Source organism: Protopterus annectens, chromosome 3.part0 (assembly GCF_019279795.1).
Source record: "Protopterus annectens isolate FY-2018-M chromosome 3.part0, PAN1.0, whole genome shotgun sequence".
Taxonomy (NCBI): Eukaryota; Metazoa; Chordata; order Ceratodontiformes; family Protopteridae; genus Protopterus; species Protopterus annectens.
In genome coordinates, this window is record NC_056731.1 from 642602719 (window position 1) to 642623539 (window position 20821).

The 20821-nt window shown below is 38.8% G+C and overlaps 1 protein-coding gene across 5 annotated transcripts in view; it reads right to left on the reverse strand.

Moving 5' to 3' along the window:
* Nucleotides 1–2697: 2697 nt before the first annotated feature.
* Nucleotides 2698–20821, reverse strand: part of ELMO1 (engulfment and cell motility 1) — a 3030107-nt gene continuing 3011983 nt past the window's right edge. For all 5 annotated transcript variants that reach the window (XM_044065043.1, XM_044065038.1, XM_044065039.1 and 2 more), the window contains one exon: nucleotides 2698–6414. In XM_044065043.1, the coding sequence (XP_043920978.1) occupies nucleotides 6214–6414 (201 nt within the window). In that variant the 3' untranslated portion in view covers nucleotides 2698–6213. The remainder of the gene's footprint in view (nucleotides 6415–20821) is intronic.

The window sequence follows — 20821 nt, forward strand, 5'->3', positions numbered from 1 at the left end:
TATGTCCAAAAAGAAGGCATGGAAAGGAAGAAACAAGAGCACCTGTCTCACTCATGTGGATGGCAAGTCATTTTGTAGGGCACTAAGCTAAAAATATCCTCAGCATGAATGGGCCAGTTTGTTGAAATCTTCTACTCTCTCTTCCATGATGGGCTCTAAACTGTTGGGATCTACAAACTGACACTGTGTCCCTGGAGTTTCTGTTGGTTTGCTTCAAATAACAAAACTTAGCCCCTCTCATGCTGTCAATGGATGTCCAGACCTTTATCTCTAAATAAGATCAAGCCTGAGAATGGTGCATCCATTACATTACACATGGAATCCTCTGTGAAGCTGTGAAGTCAGAAATTGTTGTCCTGCTTGCAGCACAGGCATCATAAGCAGTATGGGTAATACCCATACCTCTCAAACTCTTACAGCAAGAAATCTGGGCAAAGCCATAAACAATGGGGGGACAAACAGGCAAAAATTGGGACACTTTTTAAATATTGCTCTTACAAACTTAGAAAGTTAATAGAATAACAGGTTTTGCATTAGTATGAGTTTTCAGAAGGGTATGAAATATGAAACTCAAACCTCTGTCATTATTTTCTAACTTCATTCGTCAATGATTTTTCACAATTTTATGAAAAATGGACCAAAAATATGAGGCAAAAATCCGAATATTCTGCAAAAATCTGTACAGTTGAGAGGTATGTTATTTTGGTTACTGTCCTCCTAGGATCTGTTGTACCTCAGCAAGACAAGTTTCTGGATCTTATGAACAGCTTTTAATCTTCTCCAAGCTCCAAGGTGTAGACAAGCACTGACTTCCTTCAGGAAAATCAGTAAATGCCTCATAATTACGAACTGCCTGGAAAAGCATAGAAGAAATCCAGGTTATTTCTTGCACAGTCAGACTTCAGATTCCCTGCATGATGCAACAAGACTAAGAAACCATGCCTTACCTCCAATCCTTAGACAAGAATGAAATGATATTAGTGTAAAGTGTTTGAATGCTATAAAGAGGCATCAACCACATCATTAAATGACTCCTGCAAAGGAGGCAGTAAGATGGTGTTAAATACAGTGCCCTATCATTTCCCAGAGATACTGTTTTGCAATACTCAATTCTCTTTTGCCATTAATCAGTGATTATTTTTTACAGCAGGACGAAGAAACAGCTTATGAAAAAGTGGAATAATGCTACCTTATCTTTTTTCCCCTTTTCTTTCTGAGGTTTGAAATGAAGCTTGGTGTGCTTCTGGAACCACAGTGTACATTAGTATTAATGAAATGAAGGATGCTCCAATTTTTGCATTCTTTTAGGAAAGTCAGGCAATGAATAATAAGTTCCACCAATATTAGTCTATGGTTCTTAGGAAAAGTAATACAGGTCCCCTTCTGTCAAAAGTTTCTCCAAAAGAACAAACACCAAAGACTGATCCAGATCAAAGGCAACATCTAGCTTGTGTACCAAATCCAATGATAGAAAACTGATGCCACTAATGCCTGTGGAGCTGATACAGAGAGGCTCGAGTTTACTTACATTGCTGACACTACAGCTGGACATACTGTTGGGTCTGTGACCAATAAAAACAGGGGCAGTTTAGGTAGGGTGAGGCGAACTGGCTGAAAATGCAATTGTTCAAAATGAACTCTGAACATGTGAATGGAAAAACTGATGACACCTTCATGGAAATGACAATAGACAACACACCCATCTCTGTTGATGATGGTGTTTTTAATTTTTGAACACAGCTACTGTGCCTGTTGTACTTACATTTTTATGGTTCTGGAAGTTTTCAAGACAGACAGGAAGGGAGACTGATTTTTGTGTTCTGGACTTCCTTCTCTTCAAGCAACTCTACAGATGGTTTATTCCATCTTCACAGGTTCACTTATCTTTGGCCACAATAAATGAGTTCAGTGCTGTGGGTGTAACCAAAAAAAGAAGTATCTATTTGTGTCTTGGCATAGGAAGTTACCAGCCCATGCAAACACCATGTAGGAGTGTGCTGGGGAACATGAGTTATAACTGATGTGTTACAGAGATTAAACAGATGAATGAAAACGTGAAAACAAAAAGACTTTTCCTTTAATGGTAGAGTAGGACAAGAAAACCTGAAGTTGAGCTCTGTCAACATGGTGGGAAGAAATAAGGCAGCATTACGTGGGACTAGTAATTGTGCAGACAGGCAGGTGATGCAGTGACTTCAGCTGGTGCTGGTCACCCACTGCAAGCCAGCTCACTGTTTTCCCTAAAATATGGTACTGTTAATGAGTTAATTCATTCTTTCTTTGAAGAGCTGTCTTGAAGTAAGATCATACACATTTTTTGAATACCCAATAAAAAAAGTCCTTTCCCAATCAAAGAATAAAGTAATAAATATACAGCTCTTCTTCTGTTTGCATCAAGAAGACAAAATAAACTGTTGTCATAATCACTTCTACAATAAAGAAAAGCTGTGATGGCATTGCAACAGAACAATTACCAAGTCTCTCTCTCTCTCACACCCCCCTAGGGAAATCATTATAGATATCAGAAACGATACTAAAAGTATATTACAAGTAGTTATATTCAGTTATTTCCCCAGTGCGTTATGATTTTTCATTTTAACTCACCCTCTGGGTGACTTAACAACAAGAAAGTACAGTTTCTGAGTGCAGGTAATTAAGAAGTTGCTTAAACATTCAAAGGAAAACTGCCACACAAAATATAATCAAAATTTAATTGTAAACAACAGATTGAAAAGTGTTCTCCAGGCAAATGATTTTAACCAAAACAACCAAAAAATGGAAGATACATACATTATATGTTACTCTTTTTCTTTTAAATACATAGTAGCCAAAAAGTTATAAGCATTTTCTTCATTATACAAAAACTATTCCTTTGCCAATACTATAACATCACAACATGATATAATACTGGTTGCTTGGCAGTTCATTAGTTAAACTTACTTTATTCTTCACCATGTTTGCTCATCACCACTCCAAATTTGTTTTAGAATCCTTAAAGTCATAGTGCCTTGCCTTATCAGCTGCTGCAGTATGTCGTTGAATGAATCATTATTACCGACACCAAGTGGTGTGCTTTCTCTATTAGCATTAGGAGGGAATAAAAGGAGATAAAACAACTGTTAAGAAATGCCCCTTTTAACAAAGGTATCCACCTGTTATGATGGTAATTCAGGTTTAATTTACAGCCCGGTTGCTAGATGGTCAACAAGAGTTAAAAATAAATAAATAAATAAATAAAGTGTGTGGCTAACACCTGGCTCATTCCAAGAAAAGGAAGGACTTCTGCTGCCTGACTGATGCCCCCCAGTATGACTGGGGGAGTTGCATGTGCCACTACAACCAGACATCCCATAGCCTTCTGTACTGACAGTAAAGTCATGATCTTTCAAAGGGATAGGAAAATGGTCAGGATATAACACAAAAAAAAACACCTATGCAACAACAGACAGCTCCACTGAATCTACTGTGCAGCCAATATCCACACAGCAAACTGGTAAAGCAAAAATGAATAATAGGTGGACCCCTACAGCATTAATTCAAGTACAGAGAATGAGGAAAAAGCCTACGACAATATCATAATGCTTGAGAAGAAAAAAAAGTTATTTTTATTGCTTGCACATATGTAACAATAGCACTAGATGAGGAGAAAAAATGTTCTTAACCTTGCTGTGCTTTAGGCTGCCCCTTATTAGCTGGATAAATAGCATCTTTTCTCCAACCTACAATCTACTTCATTATCTTTTAATATAGGTTTGACAGTCCCTTAAAAAGAGATGGCTAAATGCCACTCTTAGTTTTTAGAATCATTTGTTCAATGACTGTTAGCATTCCTTAGAACATACCAATACACGCATTTATTTCAGTCATTCCTCTAACAAAATACTGTCCGCTCACTTTATTAATACAATCTTAAGAAGCATGCGTGTCCCTGCTCCTAGGAATTCCACCTAAAACCCATGACTCATCACAGTCTTCAATATGCAATAAAGGGAGGAGTTCGTATAATGGTTAAGGTCTTTATCTCAGAGATACAAGGTTTGAGTCTGACCTCTGGTTGCTGGCTAGGCTTGTAGTAGCTTAGTACTTGCCTGTGAACAAAGAATATTAAGTATTAAACTGTAAGTAACCACCACTCTGGGAGTGCAAAGCAAGTAGTGTAATCCAAGCAGCTGACCATTTAGGAAGCAAACCTAATGGCTCAGATGTACACAATAAGAGATGTATAAAGTCTTCATATAAAAGCAGAGAGCATTCAACTGGTTATATCAAAAAACAATGAAATGAAACTAGCAAGTTAACATTTTAATTTCACAATAAGAAATATACTAGCTGCATGGTGCAGAGGGAAGGCACACTGATTGCGGCCCTGACAACCTCGTTTGATTAATAGTGTCAGGTGCTACGGCAGTAAGCAAGAGAGGGATGTAAGTGAATGGCTGACATTCACTAACCCAACATTGTAGAAGGGAAGAGAGTAGGTCTTAGTGCATAACCCCACTTATTGAACGGAGGGGCCCTGCTCAATCTTGAGGATGGGACTTTTTGCCCACAAAGAACTACATATGCACATTAGCAAGGCTGGGTTAGTGAAATGTGCATACACTTGTATCCCAGCACAACAGGCTCTGCTGTGTCAGTGTGTCCTGGCTGGCTGAAATGGGCAGGAAGTAATGCAAGAGAAAAAAACAACCAGCAGTGGAGGACAATTGAACAGTCTTCACGGATCTCACCCTCCAATACCACTCTCTCAAGAAACAGGGTTTAAAAAAATGCAAACTCATCCACGAAAGGAAGGTCTCCAAAGGGATGATGTGGAATAATGAAAATGGTTGAGAAAGACAGGGTGAAACTGTAAGGGTCACATGGGGCTCTGGAGGACATGCATGGTTTAAGGTAGGGAGAACTGAATTTTTTTTTTGCATTAAAACAATTTTACAGGAGCTAAGAATCTGTAAAAATCTTGAGTGGTTGATAATAAAATATGATGTCAAATGGTTAAGTGTGCCCCTTTTTAAAAGGTTGTCACAAGGATCTTCACTATATTCATCTCATTTATACATCCAAAAGGTCCAGGAAAAGTGATAACAATAAACTTTAAGAGTAGTTGTTTATGGACATACAATATTAAGGAAAAACTCTGCATGAGGCAGGACATATTTGCATTTTATATACAGTATAAAAGATGCAGTAAATCAGACGTCAGAAGGAAACACAAAACAGGAAATAAGGGGTGGTCTAAAGCAATCTAAAGTACAGTTATCACCAACATACACTTGTTGCTTTAAATGGCCAAGGGTAAACTCACACTACAGCCCTCTCGAGAGATGTATTGCATGGCATGTCTTACACTCACATTAACTACTTATTGCAAGATTCAGCAGATTTGGCTGTAGAAAGCACAACATAGTAAATTCATTTTCCCCCAAATTCCATGACAAGAAGAGACTTCATGTACAGTGGAATGCATTCAAAGTCAGGCAGGACTTTGTTCCATGGCAGCTGACATTACACAAGATCCAAAGTGCCTCATACAGAGTTGGGCAATACTCATATGCACATACAATGAGGGTTAACTGTGCAGTTTCCTATAGGAAATGGATGACAGATGAAACTACTTTAAAAGACTGCAATGCAATTTAGCAAAAAAAAATGGACAACAAGAAAAACAGTGACATTGGACTATACAAATACAGGTAACTGATAAGACATTTTACAACAGTTGCTAACCAGCCCTTCATTTCATGTTCCAGAAAATAGCTGCCAAATGCAACACTAAAGAAAAGTGCCACTTTTTTCAGGTTTACAACAGTTCATAACTTACATATCGAAGTTGGAAACTTACATTTTCATTGTTTTCTCTGAATTCATATTTACAAACAAAAAATCTGAAGAATTGTGAAGTGCATTTCCTAGTATTGCTGGTCCTCCGTGGCATTTTTAAAACACAGCCTCCCTAAAGACTCGCCCCAAACTGTTTATTACAATGGGGTTATGGAGGAGACAGTAGGAGGCCTGTAACCTTTCATGGCTTTTTCACTCTAACCAGGCAGACTGTAGTTAAAGTAAACATTTATTAAGGTATCAGTCAAAGATTATATTTAAAGCAAAAAATAATGGGCTGCAAAAGGAATGGAAGTAGAAAAAACATAGAATAAGGATAGTTTTCATGTCCAGTTTTCAGTATATCCAGTTCAAGCCGCTATATTTTGCTCTTCAGTTGCCATCGTAAACAAAATCATAGTTACTTGGCTCTTTTGGGATAGGGGGTGGGACCTCGGGAATCTGAATGTTCTCTAGGTCAAGGAGACGGAGCTTCATTTCCATACTAAGGAGCGTATCCAGGTCTGTTCTGGTCTGTTCACTTGACATATCTTTTCCAAGGAGAGCGTTAAGCCCATCTGTCCATATACAGTACTGTGGGAGAATAAAAATCATACAGTTTCAGTTAAAGACATAAAAACTTGATTTATGCAGTAATGATGCACAGACTTTGGCTCATTAGACTTCAGACAACAGGTATAAAACATCTGAAAATATAAACAAACATAGCATTAAATTGCACACTGGACAAGAAAAAATATGCTTGGCATTATCTATTCAGATTTAAGTAAGATGAATTAAACTGCATATCTGTCAAGTTATAGGTTTCAGTCTGTGTGTGAAATCCTTCACTAAGTGTAATCTATGCCTACTTTTTTTTTTTTTTTTTTTTTTTTTTTTTTTTTTACATGGGTCTAGCACATGAATCTACCCAATCTAGGCTTGGTGGAATATTTGTACTAAACATTACTAACTTTTGCATACAAGGTAATCTTTCTGAAAGACATCGCATTTATAAATGGAAAGTAATGAAGTTGTTCTGCATCATTATTCATTCCCTGGATTGCACCCCTCAGTAATTAAGCAATTTCAGTGTACAGGTGTATGCCACTTAACGTCCTTCCGCACAAGGTCTGACTGGATTTACATCCATACTGTACAAAGTGGATGTACTGCGGTGGTGGTGCTGCGGTACCGTTGTCGCCTCACAGTAAGACGTTGTGCCGTTTGATTTTCAGCTAAAGCATCTTCTGTGTGAAGACATGCGTGAATGGGCGTACTTTCGTTGAAGGTTTTGCGTCAGAGCTGGCAACTCAGTAAAAATCTACTGACAATCATTAGCAGACCGGAGTTCCGCTGGGGTGACCCCTAACCGGGAAAAGCCAAAAGACACAACAACAACTGTACCAAGTGGACGTAAATGCGATGGCCCATTATGCAGATGGACATTAAGGGATGCATAATACAAAGTATAGGGTGTTTGTTTAACGTCCATGCCACTCAATGTTCTATGGGATAAAACCTAGCCCGACTGTTAAGCGGTGCATACCTGTATTTATTCCAAACTTTGAAATGATCATCTTACATTTTCTTAGTCACATGATCCCTTTGTATTTTCTTGCATAGCCTTGCAACTCCTGCATGTTCACATTACGTGGTATTTTATGAAGAACAGTACAAGAGCATATACCCTGCAAATCTGTGCATTTTTTAAATGAAATTTACTTCAGTTCATACCACACAAAATTAACTAAGCACTTGAAACAATCTGTAATAAAAAATAAACAAAAAAAAACAAAGTCACTTTAAATTGTCAACTAAACAGACATAAATTCAAAGCACTACCACATTTGGATTTCAGTTCGTCTCTGTAATCCACAGCTGACAGCATACATCTAGTGTTCCTTCCAAGTTTTTATTGACTTACTAAATGTATCTGTTATAAGGAAAAGTGGATAGTCTTACTGCCACCCCTGGTTATGAGACTGCATATCCCAGTACTACTGACTTTGAATGAGCAAAGGTCAACAAGAATACAGCTTTATTTTTAAACCCGAAAACCTAACTTGGAATGATTTCAAAGTGGCTAATAATACACAATCATCTTCATGAATGAAGACCTCTTCGTATATGCCTAATATGACTTTAATAATACCTGTAACATGTCAGAAAAAAGTATATCCAAGAGATCATACCAAGGGAATCCTAACTAATGTCTTATGAATCACAGTCTCTTCACATATCAAAAGCTCCAGGTACCACACAGCCATAAAACTGCACACACAAAAATTCTCCCTTATCAAGCAGCTTTATGCTAGCTAAGAAAGAATAAGTGTTTTTTCCTGGTGTGCACCCCATGTGGGGGGAGGGGTGCCACACCTCTTACACCCTTGCTACTTATACATATTTTCTCCAAAACTGCAAAACAAAAAGAAAGGGAAAGAGCTTGAAGCATGCATGCATGCACGAGACTCTCAAAATAGCAGTTACGTGTTTGGCATAGAAGCCTAGATTATTACTCCTATACTCTCTTAATGGGATTACCTCAGCACTTTACTAAGGAAGACCGTGTAATACAAATGCACTATATCTCGTACAACTAAAAGAAGGCAAATGCTTTCTACAAGTAATTTCACAATTAGATCCTTTACTCAGAGAGAATGGTGGCACATATTTATAAATACCATGACAAATACACAACTAAGCATCTTTTGGGGAAAATATTTGAGTCTAAGTAAGCAATCCAATTAGAAAGTCTTTGCTTAGCAAATACAAACTCCACTTCTTGAAGCAAAAATGATAATTGTTTCTTCCTCTTGGACTCATGCACTCACTTCAGGAAGAATGGTACATATCAAGGGTTAGAAACACCACCAAGGTCTGTATTTGGAAGATTCTTATCTATCTTCATTATTCATAATCAAAATCTACGTGATCTTCTAGAACCATAAATATCAGCTTTATGGCCGTTTTAAACATAACCTTCACATTTCACACAGCTCTTCAGCAGCAGTTACAGTAATGCTTTATACACTGGTAGAGGAAGCTTAGCTTCCCAAGAGTCTGAGGGTCTGAATCCAAACCAAACATTCTACTGATCTAGGCCACCATCTCCCCACAATGGGCTAAGTGGACCATCTTAGGAGGTATGACTCTCAGATGTTCTTCATCACCAGTTATGCCCAATGTTACACTCCACACAAACATTTTACACCATCCACCAATTATGTACATCTACCAGGGTCTATATTAGAACTTCGAATGTTCTAATATCGAACCCTATTCAGCGAAAGCTGTAAATATCGAAGCAACAGAAAACCAAATTTTTTCCTAGGGAAAGAATTTGGTTGTCCGTTTCTGTTGCTTCGGTATTTTCAGCACTGTGGTGGAAAGTTACGGGTCAGGTTCAGGTAAGTGTGCGACTGAGTGTGGTTTAGGTTAGTTAGGGTTAGGGTGCAGGTTAGGTATGTGTGCAATTGTGTGGACGTGAGGGTTAGGGCGGTTTAGGTGAGTTAGGGTTAGGACGCGGGTCAGGTAAGTGTGCGATTGTGTGGACATGAGGGTTAGGGTGGGGTAGGTGAGTTAGGGTTAGGACGTGGGTGAGGTGAGTGGGCGATAGTGATGGACCTTAGGGTTAGGGTTTGGGTTAAGGTAAGTGGATAGTTAGTGGTGTGTGTGTAGTTTAGTGTAGGGTTAGGTGTAAGATTTTAGGTGTATGTGTGTAGATTGCTGTTTGTTTGGTGTGCTTGTGTTGTGTGTATGTGTTTTGGAACAGCAAATTTTTTCCCTCACAGATGTATTACATAGTTGGACCTCCTGAGAACTGGTCAAATTGTAGGTTGTTTTGACAACATAAATAGCTTTGCAACAGTTCTCTCCCATTCTTCAACAACATTATTTGGGTAAAAAGGTGCACAACCACCCTTCCTTCTTTCCATAAAACCCCTATAGCTGCCTGTCAACTTCCATTTTCAAAAAGAACACATCCTGTTTATATCTTTCCATGTTGTAGACACAGTAGGACAACCCTGTTCAATAAGTGATGGCAGAGGAAAAGAGGGAGAGAGATACAGATCAAGAAGTACTACTCCATATGGATGGTTAAAGGCAAATGAGAGGAGAATATGTTGAAGAATTGGCTTCTACGATTCTTGAAAGGCACCAGTTTTCTGGTCTACATCAGAATGCACTTACAAAACAGAGGTTCTGCCATTTCAACCTCATCCAGTATTACAACTGGAACACAGCACATGTGGATGCAAGGAATCTTCTAGATGCTGTTTATAATAAAAAAAAAATAATAGACAAAATGTGATGGAGAAGGTTGGACAAAATCTACTACAGTATGTATACATCTGACTGAATGGAAAGAAAGAAACGGTGGTAGCAATGGGGGAAGAGACCACTGGGATACTATCTTGATAATTGACAAAACCCTTTTTTTTTTTTTTTTTTTTTAGATATTATTACAGTTACTGATAATACTGAATGTGAATACGTGTATTAGAAACCTACTATAAATACATGTACACCATACTGACACTGTAGACAGTAAAAAGACTTTTGGCTTTTCTTGGTTAGGGGTCACCACAGTGGAACTCCAGTCCGCTCATGATTGGCAGTGGATTTTTTACAGTGCCCAGTTGCCAGCCCAACGCCGAACCTAAACAGGCGGCTCTGGGGAACCTTGATAAAACAAAAAATAGGCTCACTCAATGAGTTACCGAGTTTCAGTTGAAAGATCAAATAGCCAGCTTTGTCCCTAGTAAATAATGAATAAATTGATGTCTAAATGAAAGAGTTTCAGAATAAGAATCCGATATTCAAATAAATCAAATATGTTGGACAAATCTTATAAATTACATTAATTTGAGAATGTTGGTAACATTCTATGATGTTCATGTCCAATAATTTACTAAGACAGAAATCGAAAATGCAGTTGTCCAGAAGCTTCACAACATTAATTAAAAGGCTGAAAGGACATTAATAACCTAATCAACTCATATCTGCCTTTTCCCTTGTAAATCAGAGCAACTATCTCAATTTTCCAGGTGTCAGATACCTAACCAGTGGCCAGGAACCTATTAATGAGATGGTAAACAAAATGAAGAAAACAACTCAATCAAATGCAAGACTTTTTATATTCAGTGGAGATGCCTTCTGAACAGAAGCATTTCATAGTTTCAAATTAAAATGTGCAACAATTCTGTCTCTCTCTCCCCCTCTCTAGTTATTAAGAGAGAAAGACACGTTATCAACTGTAGACAATCTAATAAAGGAGGTAAGTGGTCTTTACATGTTCATAATTTAGCAAAGGCCTTCAAAAAAGTCTACAAAGTAACTTTTTGGTCTTCTTGCTATCACCCCCATTAATCATTGGCTCCCCTGACTGCCTACCCAACTGTTCCATTCACTCCCATTCAGCTACTAGGGGCAAGGGTCTGGTTGACCAGGAAAGAGCATCATACTGCAGACTGGAGTAATTATACCCTAATCCTCCATGTTGGTTCTATGCTCACATCCTGGCACCCTTTCCAATGAGGTAAATATCTCCATCTCTGTGACATGACTATCTTAAGGCCCCACCCTCAAAGGGCATGTAGTAGGCAACAAGAAGCCATGCTCCACCTGCATGGTTTAGAATGTCACCTCCTCTGTGGATACTTCTGACCTGGTATGCGCTTTGCTTGTGTTCTTCAGTACACGGACAACAAATAGGCTGCACCCCTCCCTGGTGGGCAATTCCCTCCCCCACCAGAGAGGAGACAGGTCAAAGCCCCTTCATTCCTTTCCCTCCCCACATCAACTCCTCCAATGCTAGGGACCCTAAATGAACCACAGGCATCTGGGTTATGGGCTGGATTCCTTCCTTTTATGCCACACAGCCAACTGTCCTATTGAGTAACTAAGGAAATCACCCCATATTGGTACATCACCATTTTTTTTCTGGCCAGAAGTCTGCCATTAAATAGCATAGCATGTTCTCTTTCATATTTGTAGTTTTAATGTTTTTTTCACATTTCACTTGGCCTGGATATACAGAAAATAAGGAGATTTTGTTTTACACAGCTGCATTATATAACACCTGCTTATAAGATACCAATAAAGTGCAAACAAGCATTACCTAAACTTGACCTAAAGGATAAAACTTGATGAACAGCAGGTCAGGAATGTGAGTTTTGCCTAAATGCAGGTAAGTGACAAGTGAATAGAAGTTCCAACTAGCTGATATTTAGAAGACATGAAAATAATCTAGTAGTAACATATGACAATAAATATCAGGAAGCTCTGCACAGCTCTGGGCATAAAATCAGGAAGCCCTGACCATGACTCATATGAACAGACTCTGAGCAGTGGCCTGTGAAGGCCATTCCAGCCATGGACATGCAAGCATTCAGATGCATGGTGGATGGTCACAGGTCAGGCTTAGTCAGATGGCATGCACTGTCCAGGGCACTTCATCACTGTTAACCTTGGTCATGGCAGCAACCACATCCTAGGCATGGTCAACCTCAGGATCATAGCCAAAGACACTCGTATGGCTCCACCTGGGATGCCTCAAAACACCAGCATATCTGGTTCCTGCAGTTTCACACCTCCCCTATCCTCTGTTGGCTGTCAGAGTGTCACATCTAGCCATGTCCATCCTCAGAGTCACAAGCACCATCCATCTGATGGCAGCCAACAGTTACGGCCATATCAGAGTTCCCACACCTGCTCCTGAAGTGTTTCTCCATCCCTCATGCAGAACGTATCCAACCCTGAGACTGCAGATCATGAGGTACATCTATCCAACAGTTATGACATGGAAGCTCCATCCTGACACTGAAGTATGCAATTCTCTGATTCCCCCAATCTTCTACCCTCAAGAATAGCAACTGCATCTATCTCTCATGACCCTTAGACCTATGACAGCATTGCTGCCACTTATTACTCTGCTATACCCCATACCCCACCCCAACAGAGCAAATGATGACTGCTCCCTACCCACCCATCTTGCCTCTGTGGGTAAATTAATGTCGGATGCACTGTGCAATGTATAGCCTGGGTGTGGTAATACATGGTTTGGTTTTATTTGGCATTGTTCTTGGCATAGCCCTTAGTTGCGGACCAGATATGATCAATTTTGCCACTACTACAAGGTATTGCCACCCAATTCTGCCTTGCATGGTGTGGCACTATAGATGTTTCCTCTAACAACTCCATGCTAGACTCCTCCACTGCTGCTGGAATGGGTCTTGTCAGGCAGTACTGCAATGTTCCCAAGATGTACTTGTTTCTGTACTACCATATTGTGCAACATAGTGCACACCATGAATAACTGACTGTAGGTCTCTGGTGTGCATTACCATCAGCCACCAGATGTATCCAAGCAATGGAAGTATGCTATCAGGCGTCTGAACACACATTCAACAACCCTGCGCATCTGCAAAGCAGAATGTTAACACCATCTCAGCCATGGTCTTTGGGTTTTGGATAGGGGTCATCATCCACTATTCCAAAGCATCCAACATCCTGCTACATGTATCAGTGAACATCATAAGTGGTCTGCTGCCTACTTAAACATATAGCTGACAATGTGGGCACCTACCAACTAGATGACCCTGTGACAAGTCATCACACATGATGAAACACTGACAGAAATCACACACCTGCCAGATGTCAGAACCATGAGTATTGCCTGGTTGACGCACAGATGCACTGCACAGACCCTGTGGATTGCAGACAGTCTGGCATATCCAACTGATATACTGGATGCCACATGGAGCTTGTGCAGCCTTGATGGCAATGTGGGTGCAATCAATTGCCTCCAGGGCCTCAAGAGAATTTTTTATGTTTTAAAATGTCTATATGGTGGTGGTTCTCTCCTCTTCTGTCCATGGTATATGCCCCACAGCAAAACTGACAACTCTGAAACTCCTAACATATTCCCTGCCAGACAATGAAAGGTCCCTACATCAAGGACGGCTAAAGTTACATAAAACTTTTTGTATATCAAGATATGCAAGCCACGCTTGCCACTTGAGCACATGTGAGCACAGCACAAGCCAGCCAAATCTTGCATGGTGCTGCTGTCCAAACCATTGTAGCTGACAGTGTCCTGGTCAAGGGAATGATGGTATATTAGCCACTGCTCTGCGATGCAGAGGATGATGGTCTGCAACATCGCAAAAGCTGGTCTGACAGCAGCCATTAATGCCTCCTGTTCAGCTAAGGTTGCTGTTATCCCTAGCATAACAGCATAAATGAAGCTTGTTTACATCATAAAATCCTGGCATTCAGAACAAATGAGTGCTGTGACTCTTGGCACTGGATGTATACATGTATGAGTCACTTTGTCATGCCTGACTTCATCATTTGCATATGTGGTGAGTCTCTATTAGCACTTATGCACTCTGCAATTTGGTCATGCCTTCTGCCTCCCTGAATTCCTTCCTTCCTGCGAGACACCACTCAGCATACTATTTTGCATAATGCTATGCACTATATGTATCTGAATACCCCTCAAAGAGTTTTTGTATTTTCTCTAGGACAACCAAATTAGGTAAAACTGAACTTTCAACAACCTCAGGCCACTTCAGATAAAGATCTCAAACAGGACTGTAATATTTTTCTATTTTACACTATGAAAGACATTCTGTCACATCAATTACAGTTCTTTCACACCTAGAGCAACTCTTCTGAAAACGCACACTGGCAACCACCTCAACAGCCTGCTAGATCAGAAACTGTCTTTTGAAACATAACACTGCAAACCTCTCTGCACAACTCAGGGTGCTTCCTGATAATGGGTTTCCAAAAGATTTACTGACATAATTGCCTGAAAATTTATTATGACACCAGTAGACCACATTTCTATTTAAAACATTTCCAAGCTGGTAACTACGGGGAGAACTAACAGAAAGCTACTACACATTTAAATGCATCTCACCTCTGTAATCACCACATCAAACATGTCAGCAGGGCAACCTGTCTCTGAAGGTGCTTAGTTGGTGAATAAAATAATCTGTAATTATTTTCAATGAACAATAAAAATACAGTTATTTTTGCCCCTGAGATAATTCCACCTCTGCACAAGACATGCTTTTAAGATTACCAGCATTAATAAGGGGAATAGTACACCAGGGATATTCACAGTGCTGGAGCTGTGTTGTTGCCCTATTTGTTTTAGGATAACTTAAGTAAAACGTTCCAGATTTTTTCAGGTGCATTATAAACTCACAATAAAATCATTTAAATGAGCAGTATGTGGGGCAGTAAGATGTTAAAAATATCAGTAGGAAATAACAGACTGCTCTTGCATAACTAATATAAAGCATTATAAATGCATGACAGGCACTGAATGCAATATGCTATGAAATGTAAAGGCAGTTTGTGTAGGTAGTGCTATTACAGACCATGACACATTTCTGATATGTTCAGGAAAAAAATGCAATGCTGTAAAAGAATTACTTAAAATTGGTAAAGCAGTACAAGAATCAGACATTTTCAGAGAAAAAAGCTGAAAAAGTGATACTTTAGCAGTGAGACCAGACGTAGGACAGGTTAGAATAACTGAAAAAGGATTTCCCCCTTGGTACACATGTAGTTCTCAGACGGATATGACTAAAGCATTTGACAGTATTCTTCCTCTTCCATTACAAATGTACTGGGGCTCAGCAAGTCTGAAGAAAGGAACACTATGAATTCCACCTCTTACATGTAGTGAAATCTTAACCCTCTGAGGGTTTACATTCGCTTCTTCTAAGTTGCTACACACTGCCTCTATGAGAAGGGGCAGACCATGGCTCTGTCCTACACATACTTGCCTACCACTAGGAATGCACTACTTACATAAGGGTGCTTCTGTGACTATTTCCTATGAGAAATGGCCATAGGAAGAGTACCTTGTGTATTCTCAGACATTAAAATAAAAATATTGCTTCTTAGCATTATATGACACAGCTAGTTGTATAATGCAAACATTACATCTCACCAACATGCAATCTCATCTGGAACTAATTCACAAAGTCATTAACACATGACTGTGCCAACATTTACAGCTCAAAACATGTGCTCTATAGTATTATTATTGGTTACTACAATTTGCATGATGTACTACTCAGGTGTCATCTTTTCAACACTGACTACGTTAAAGAACATAAACACAAATACCTTTGATGATCTGCGCAACCTCATACAAAAAGCTCCCGTTAGTATTAACAAACGCCCCGCTTATAAAAAGCCTGGATAGAAGTCAAAAAGCCCACTATCTTGGGTACTAATGAATCCCTGGTTGAAACCAGAAGGTGTCAGTCCTCAGGTACTGTACAAATACATAGGCTGGGAACAACAGTGGAAGGCAGTGCACCATTGATGTCAACAAAACATGATGTACAAGATGTAAGCCTGCTCTGTGAATGTTAGTGATCGTTTTATAAACTGGTTGGTTTTACACAAGACAACAAGCTCAGAATCAGCATTCACCTTTTATTCAGGCCACTGCCACCACTATCACCAACATCCTTTAAAATTACAAACATGGTCATATCAAACAGATTGCCTGTGCATAATGCATTACTATTAGGAGATTTAATCTGCAGTAGAACAATGATCCATTCAATCTTTCACTTCTCCTCTCTGTGATAATTCACTTACTCAGCTTGGCCACAAACCTATAAGAACTGAAGCAAAAGTCTTGAAAAATGTGACACAGGTTCAAATAGCCATGAGAAGACGCAACCACTCAAGGGATCAGCCTGTCAAACATTAGTCTGTGCATGTGAGCTAAACTTTGGAAGCACATATTTAAAAGAACTGTCATGTATAATTAGGAGTAACAGCTTTCTATCCTAATTGCTACTCTGTCCATATTATTGTAGAATGTACCTGACCTTACAGGTACAGACAAAAAGCAGAGAGTATTGATTTACATTAAGAAAAGGGTGCAAACAGTAATGTTTCAGGAGATACATTTGGATAGAGCATGTGAATTTGCAAAGAAAGGATTTCAGGGTGGACATTCAGCAGAATATCAGTTACAAAGGGAAGGGGACAGAATACTGATTGCTAGGGGGACTATAATAATGACAGAAGAGGGAAAAAACAAAGAGAATGGTAAATTTGTGGTAGTAAGTATTTGGCAGGGAGGAGGATTATGGTGGCATGCATTTATATTCCATCTCAAATTGCTATTACAAATTTTAAGAGAAATTTGGAAGAAATAAGCTTTTCAACAGGGAATATTATCGCGACTGGAACCCAATTTGCAAGAACAACAACATAACAGGGGGCATAGGAAGGAAAAGATAACAAAAGACGGTAGATTTTTAAGAAGTTTATAAGAATATTTGGTATGCAAATTCAGTAGTAATACATACAGAATTTACAAACTACTCCCCAAGGTACAACAACTAGTATAGACTGAACAGAAATTATATTTCACAGGAGTATATGTACTTAAATTGAAAGTTTTGTCATGCATCCAATGCATATTTCAGATCATGCACAAATACAAACTAAGAAAAGGATGCAGGGTAATGAAGTCAAAAAATAAGACACTAATGCTTACTTGTTAAAAAGTTAGGAATCTACAGAATGGCTAGTGGAAATGTTTCAAGAGTTATTACAGCAAACAGAAATATCTTCAGAAGGGATAGCTAGCAAATGGGACAAAACTAAAATAGAGTTTAAAAACAAGGTAGAAATAAGACTGAAAAAACTTAATAGAAATTATTTAGAGGGGTTGCCACACATTGAAGTAATGTAAAATAATGGGAATCTCGGAGAACAAACAAGCAGCAAGTGCAGAATACGAAACGAATAGTAAATGGGTATTTGGATAATATGCATGAGTTTAGAAAGATTGCTGTTAAGCAATTGTTTTTTGACAACTCCAGAGCACAAAAAGTAATAGTATACCCGTGGAAGTTTGGACATTAGGAAAAAAGTGATAAAGATCTGGAAGGTTTTATTTAACAGCATTTTAAATGTGTGTGTGTGTGGGGGGTGATACTAGCATACTGGAAGAAAACCGTGGCGGCTGAATTACCAAAGAGGGTAAAGACCCTTCAGGTCCAGCTGCATAGACACCAATTTCAATTTTAAACCAGGATTATAAAGTCTTTATATCTATACTAACAAACTGAATGGCAAAGGTGCTGCTAAAATTGATAGATATGGATCAGTGTGGTTTTGTGGAGAAGAGGTCAACATCTGACAACATTAATAACAGAAAAATAATGATCCAGAGGAAAGCAGAATGTAAGAAAATGTCACTAGTGCTAGCGGGTCCTGATGCACAGAAAGCCAGATGGAATTTTATGTGCTGGGTAATGTTAGCATTTGTATTTCCTGATAAAATACTATAGTTAGGAGGATATATAAGAATGGTTGAAGATGAGAATTGTGGTGGAAGAGCTGCTCTCTGACATGTTCTGTATGAACAGAGGAACCAGGCAAGCTATTCCCTTCCCCTTTGTTATTTGCTTTATATTTAGAGTCACTGTCAGAGAATATAAGGTACTCAAAATACAAAGGTATAAATGGCATGGTAATAAAGAAAATGTAGCTTTATTTGCAAACGATATTTTGTATTTGATATAGTCAGAAAATGATATTTCAATGTTGTGGAACATTTTGAGACAGTTTCAAATCTTTTTGGGACATAAAATTAATTAAGCTAAAACAAAAGCTACAGCAGTAGGACTGGTTCAACAAAACCCATATTTCTGGGGACGTAAGATTAAGTATTTAGTTGTATGGATTAAAAAGAATTCTGTTATGGCATGCAAGGATATATGGGAAGAGACTAAACAAAGGATAATATAAAAGTTTTGAGAAACTGGGAGCTCTTGATAATGGATATGGACTGTAAATAAATGTTTCAGTCTCTTTGGTTTTATACACAGGGCATGCATATTTTTATCAACCAAAGAAGTTGTGGACAGCAATCAATAATGGGGTGATGTAATTTATTTTGGAGGGGAAGAGGGCAAGAGTTAAATGAGATACACTAATTCTCCCTTTACAACAAGGTGCTTTATGATTATCTGATTTGAAGAGGTACTTTAGGACTATGCAGTTAAGGTTCACATATACAACACAAGCAAAAGGTTATAAATCAAGCTGGGAAGGGATGATGATGATGAAAAGCAATGAAGTTCAAGAAATAAGGAGAAAGCAAATTTTGGATGCAGGTCTTTAAGAAAAATACCAACCATTATACAGAATATCATGTTTAAAAGAAACTATTCTAAGAACCAGGCCAAAACAGGAATGGAGAAAGGATATTTTGAAGATAGGGATGACTGCAAATAAGGGTACACAAAATAGGCAAGAGGGGAATGGAATTTACTGGATAAAATTAACAAGAAACCATGGTACTTGAGAACAAATACCTAGATAAGAAAATGTAACAGAGTGGTATGAGGCCAAACCGATATTTGGAATGCAGATTAGAAGCTGCCTTCCCTAGCAGGGATTGATTACAGAGTACAGGCAACGGGAAAATGCTAGATGAAACTCCAGCTCTACAACAGTTTTTATTTGGGACAAGAGAAGAAGCTGCTGCTAATTAGTAGGGCATATAAAATATTACATGATAACTATAAGACTCAGTGGAGGTTAGTAAAGATTGGGGAGAGAGAACAGAAAGGCAACTTACAAGGAACAATGGGACAATATATGCATGGCTCTTAAGTATACAACAAAGTCCAGAAGGTTTAGGATTTTTACTGTGAAGTACTTGCATAGGTATTTTAATAGTTTCATCAGACTTCATTGATTTTTTTCCTAAGGCAGATATCAAATGCGAGACATGATGAAAAAGAGGGAGGGAAGGAGAGAGTGAAAGAAATAACTGGGAAAATGCTTTTTGGGAATGTAATATGTTGGCAGATTTTAAAAATTCCCTACAGAGTAAAAAGACTTTTGGCTTTTCCCAGTTTCGGCCACATCAGAACTCTTGTCCACTCATGATTGGCAGTGGATTTTTACGGTGCCAAGTTGCCAGCCCAATGCCCAACCTTCAACGAAGGCACGCCCATTCACGCTCGCACCTACCTGCATGTCTTTAACGTCACTTGACTGCGGGGAGGATATGCAGACTCCACACAGAAGGCGCTCCAGCCGAGAATCGAATGGGAGAACCTCTTGCTGTGAGGCGACAACGCTAACTGCTGCACCACCGCGGCTTTTTGCCATAAATTTTAGTGGAGCAAACATTTGCAACTTAGGAAATGTTGCAACATGTGGCACATTTGCCTTTGGTGCAGAAGGCTGTGGGCTCTGTCACCACACTAGGTAGACAGATTTCTGACACTGCAGTGTAACATACTGGCACTGCAAACTCCTGAGTGTATCATCCTTTGGATGAGAAGGTTAACCAAAGTCTCATCTGCTTGAGCTGACGGCAGCTTAGGTAGATGTAAAAAAATCCAATTGTACCTACTGAAAATGGCAGAGGAGGTTCTCCAATACCCTGGCCAAATTTCCATAAGTAGTATAAATACCACCTTGGGTCTCTACTGAAAAGAGGCTTCAAGCCTACTGGGGTCAAGAAATGATGAAAAAAAATAAATTATTTTGGCATATGATCTGAATTGCCTAGACACAGTAAGGCTTTGCTAACTATAATGCCAATGGCTGCTAAAAAAGTAATTACTAGAAAATGGAAATCACAATCTAAACCAAGTATAACTGAAGTACTGAATATTGCAAAGGAGATAAAAAAAATTGGAGGTGGAAGCTTTACAGAAGGTAAGGAGCAAATTACATAGAAATAAATGGAATTTGTGGGAACAATGCATGTAGAATAATGTTCAGGAACAGGTGGAGTAAGGTTTAAGGGGATGCCGGAACTGAGCAATTTATGTAATGTTGGAGTGAATGACAACTGTTAGAAACAAACATACATGTATACAGCATAAAAATATTAGTATGATTTATTTTCTCTTCTATTAATGTATGTGTTCTTATGTCAACGTCTAAAATAGTATTTAATAAAAATGCTTAAACAAAA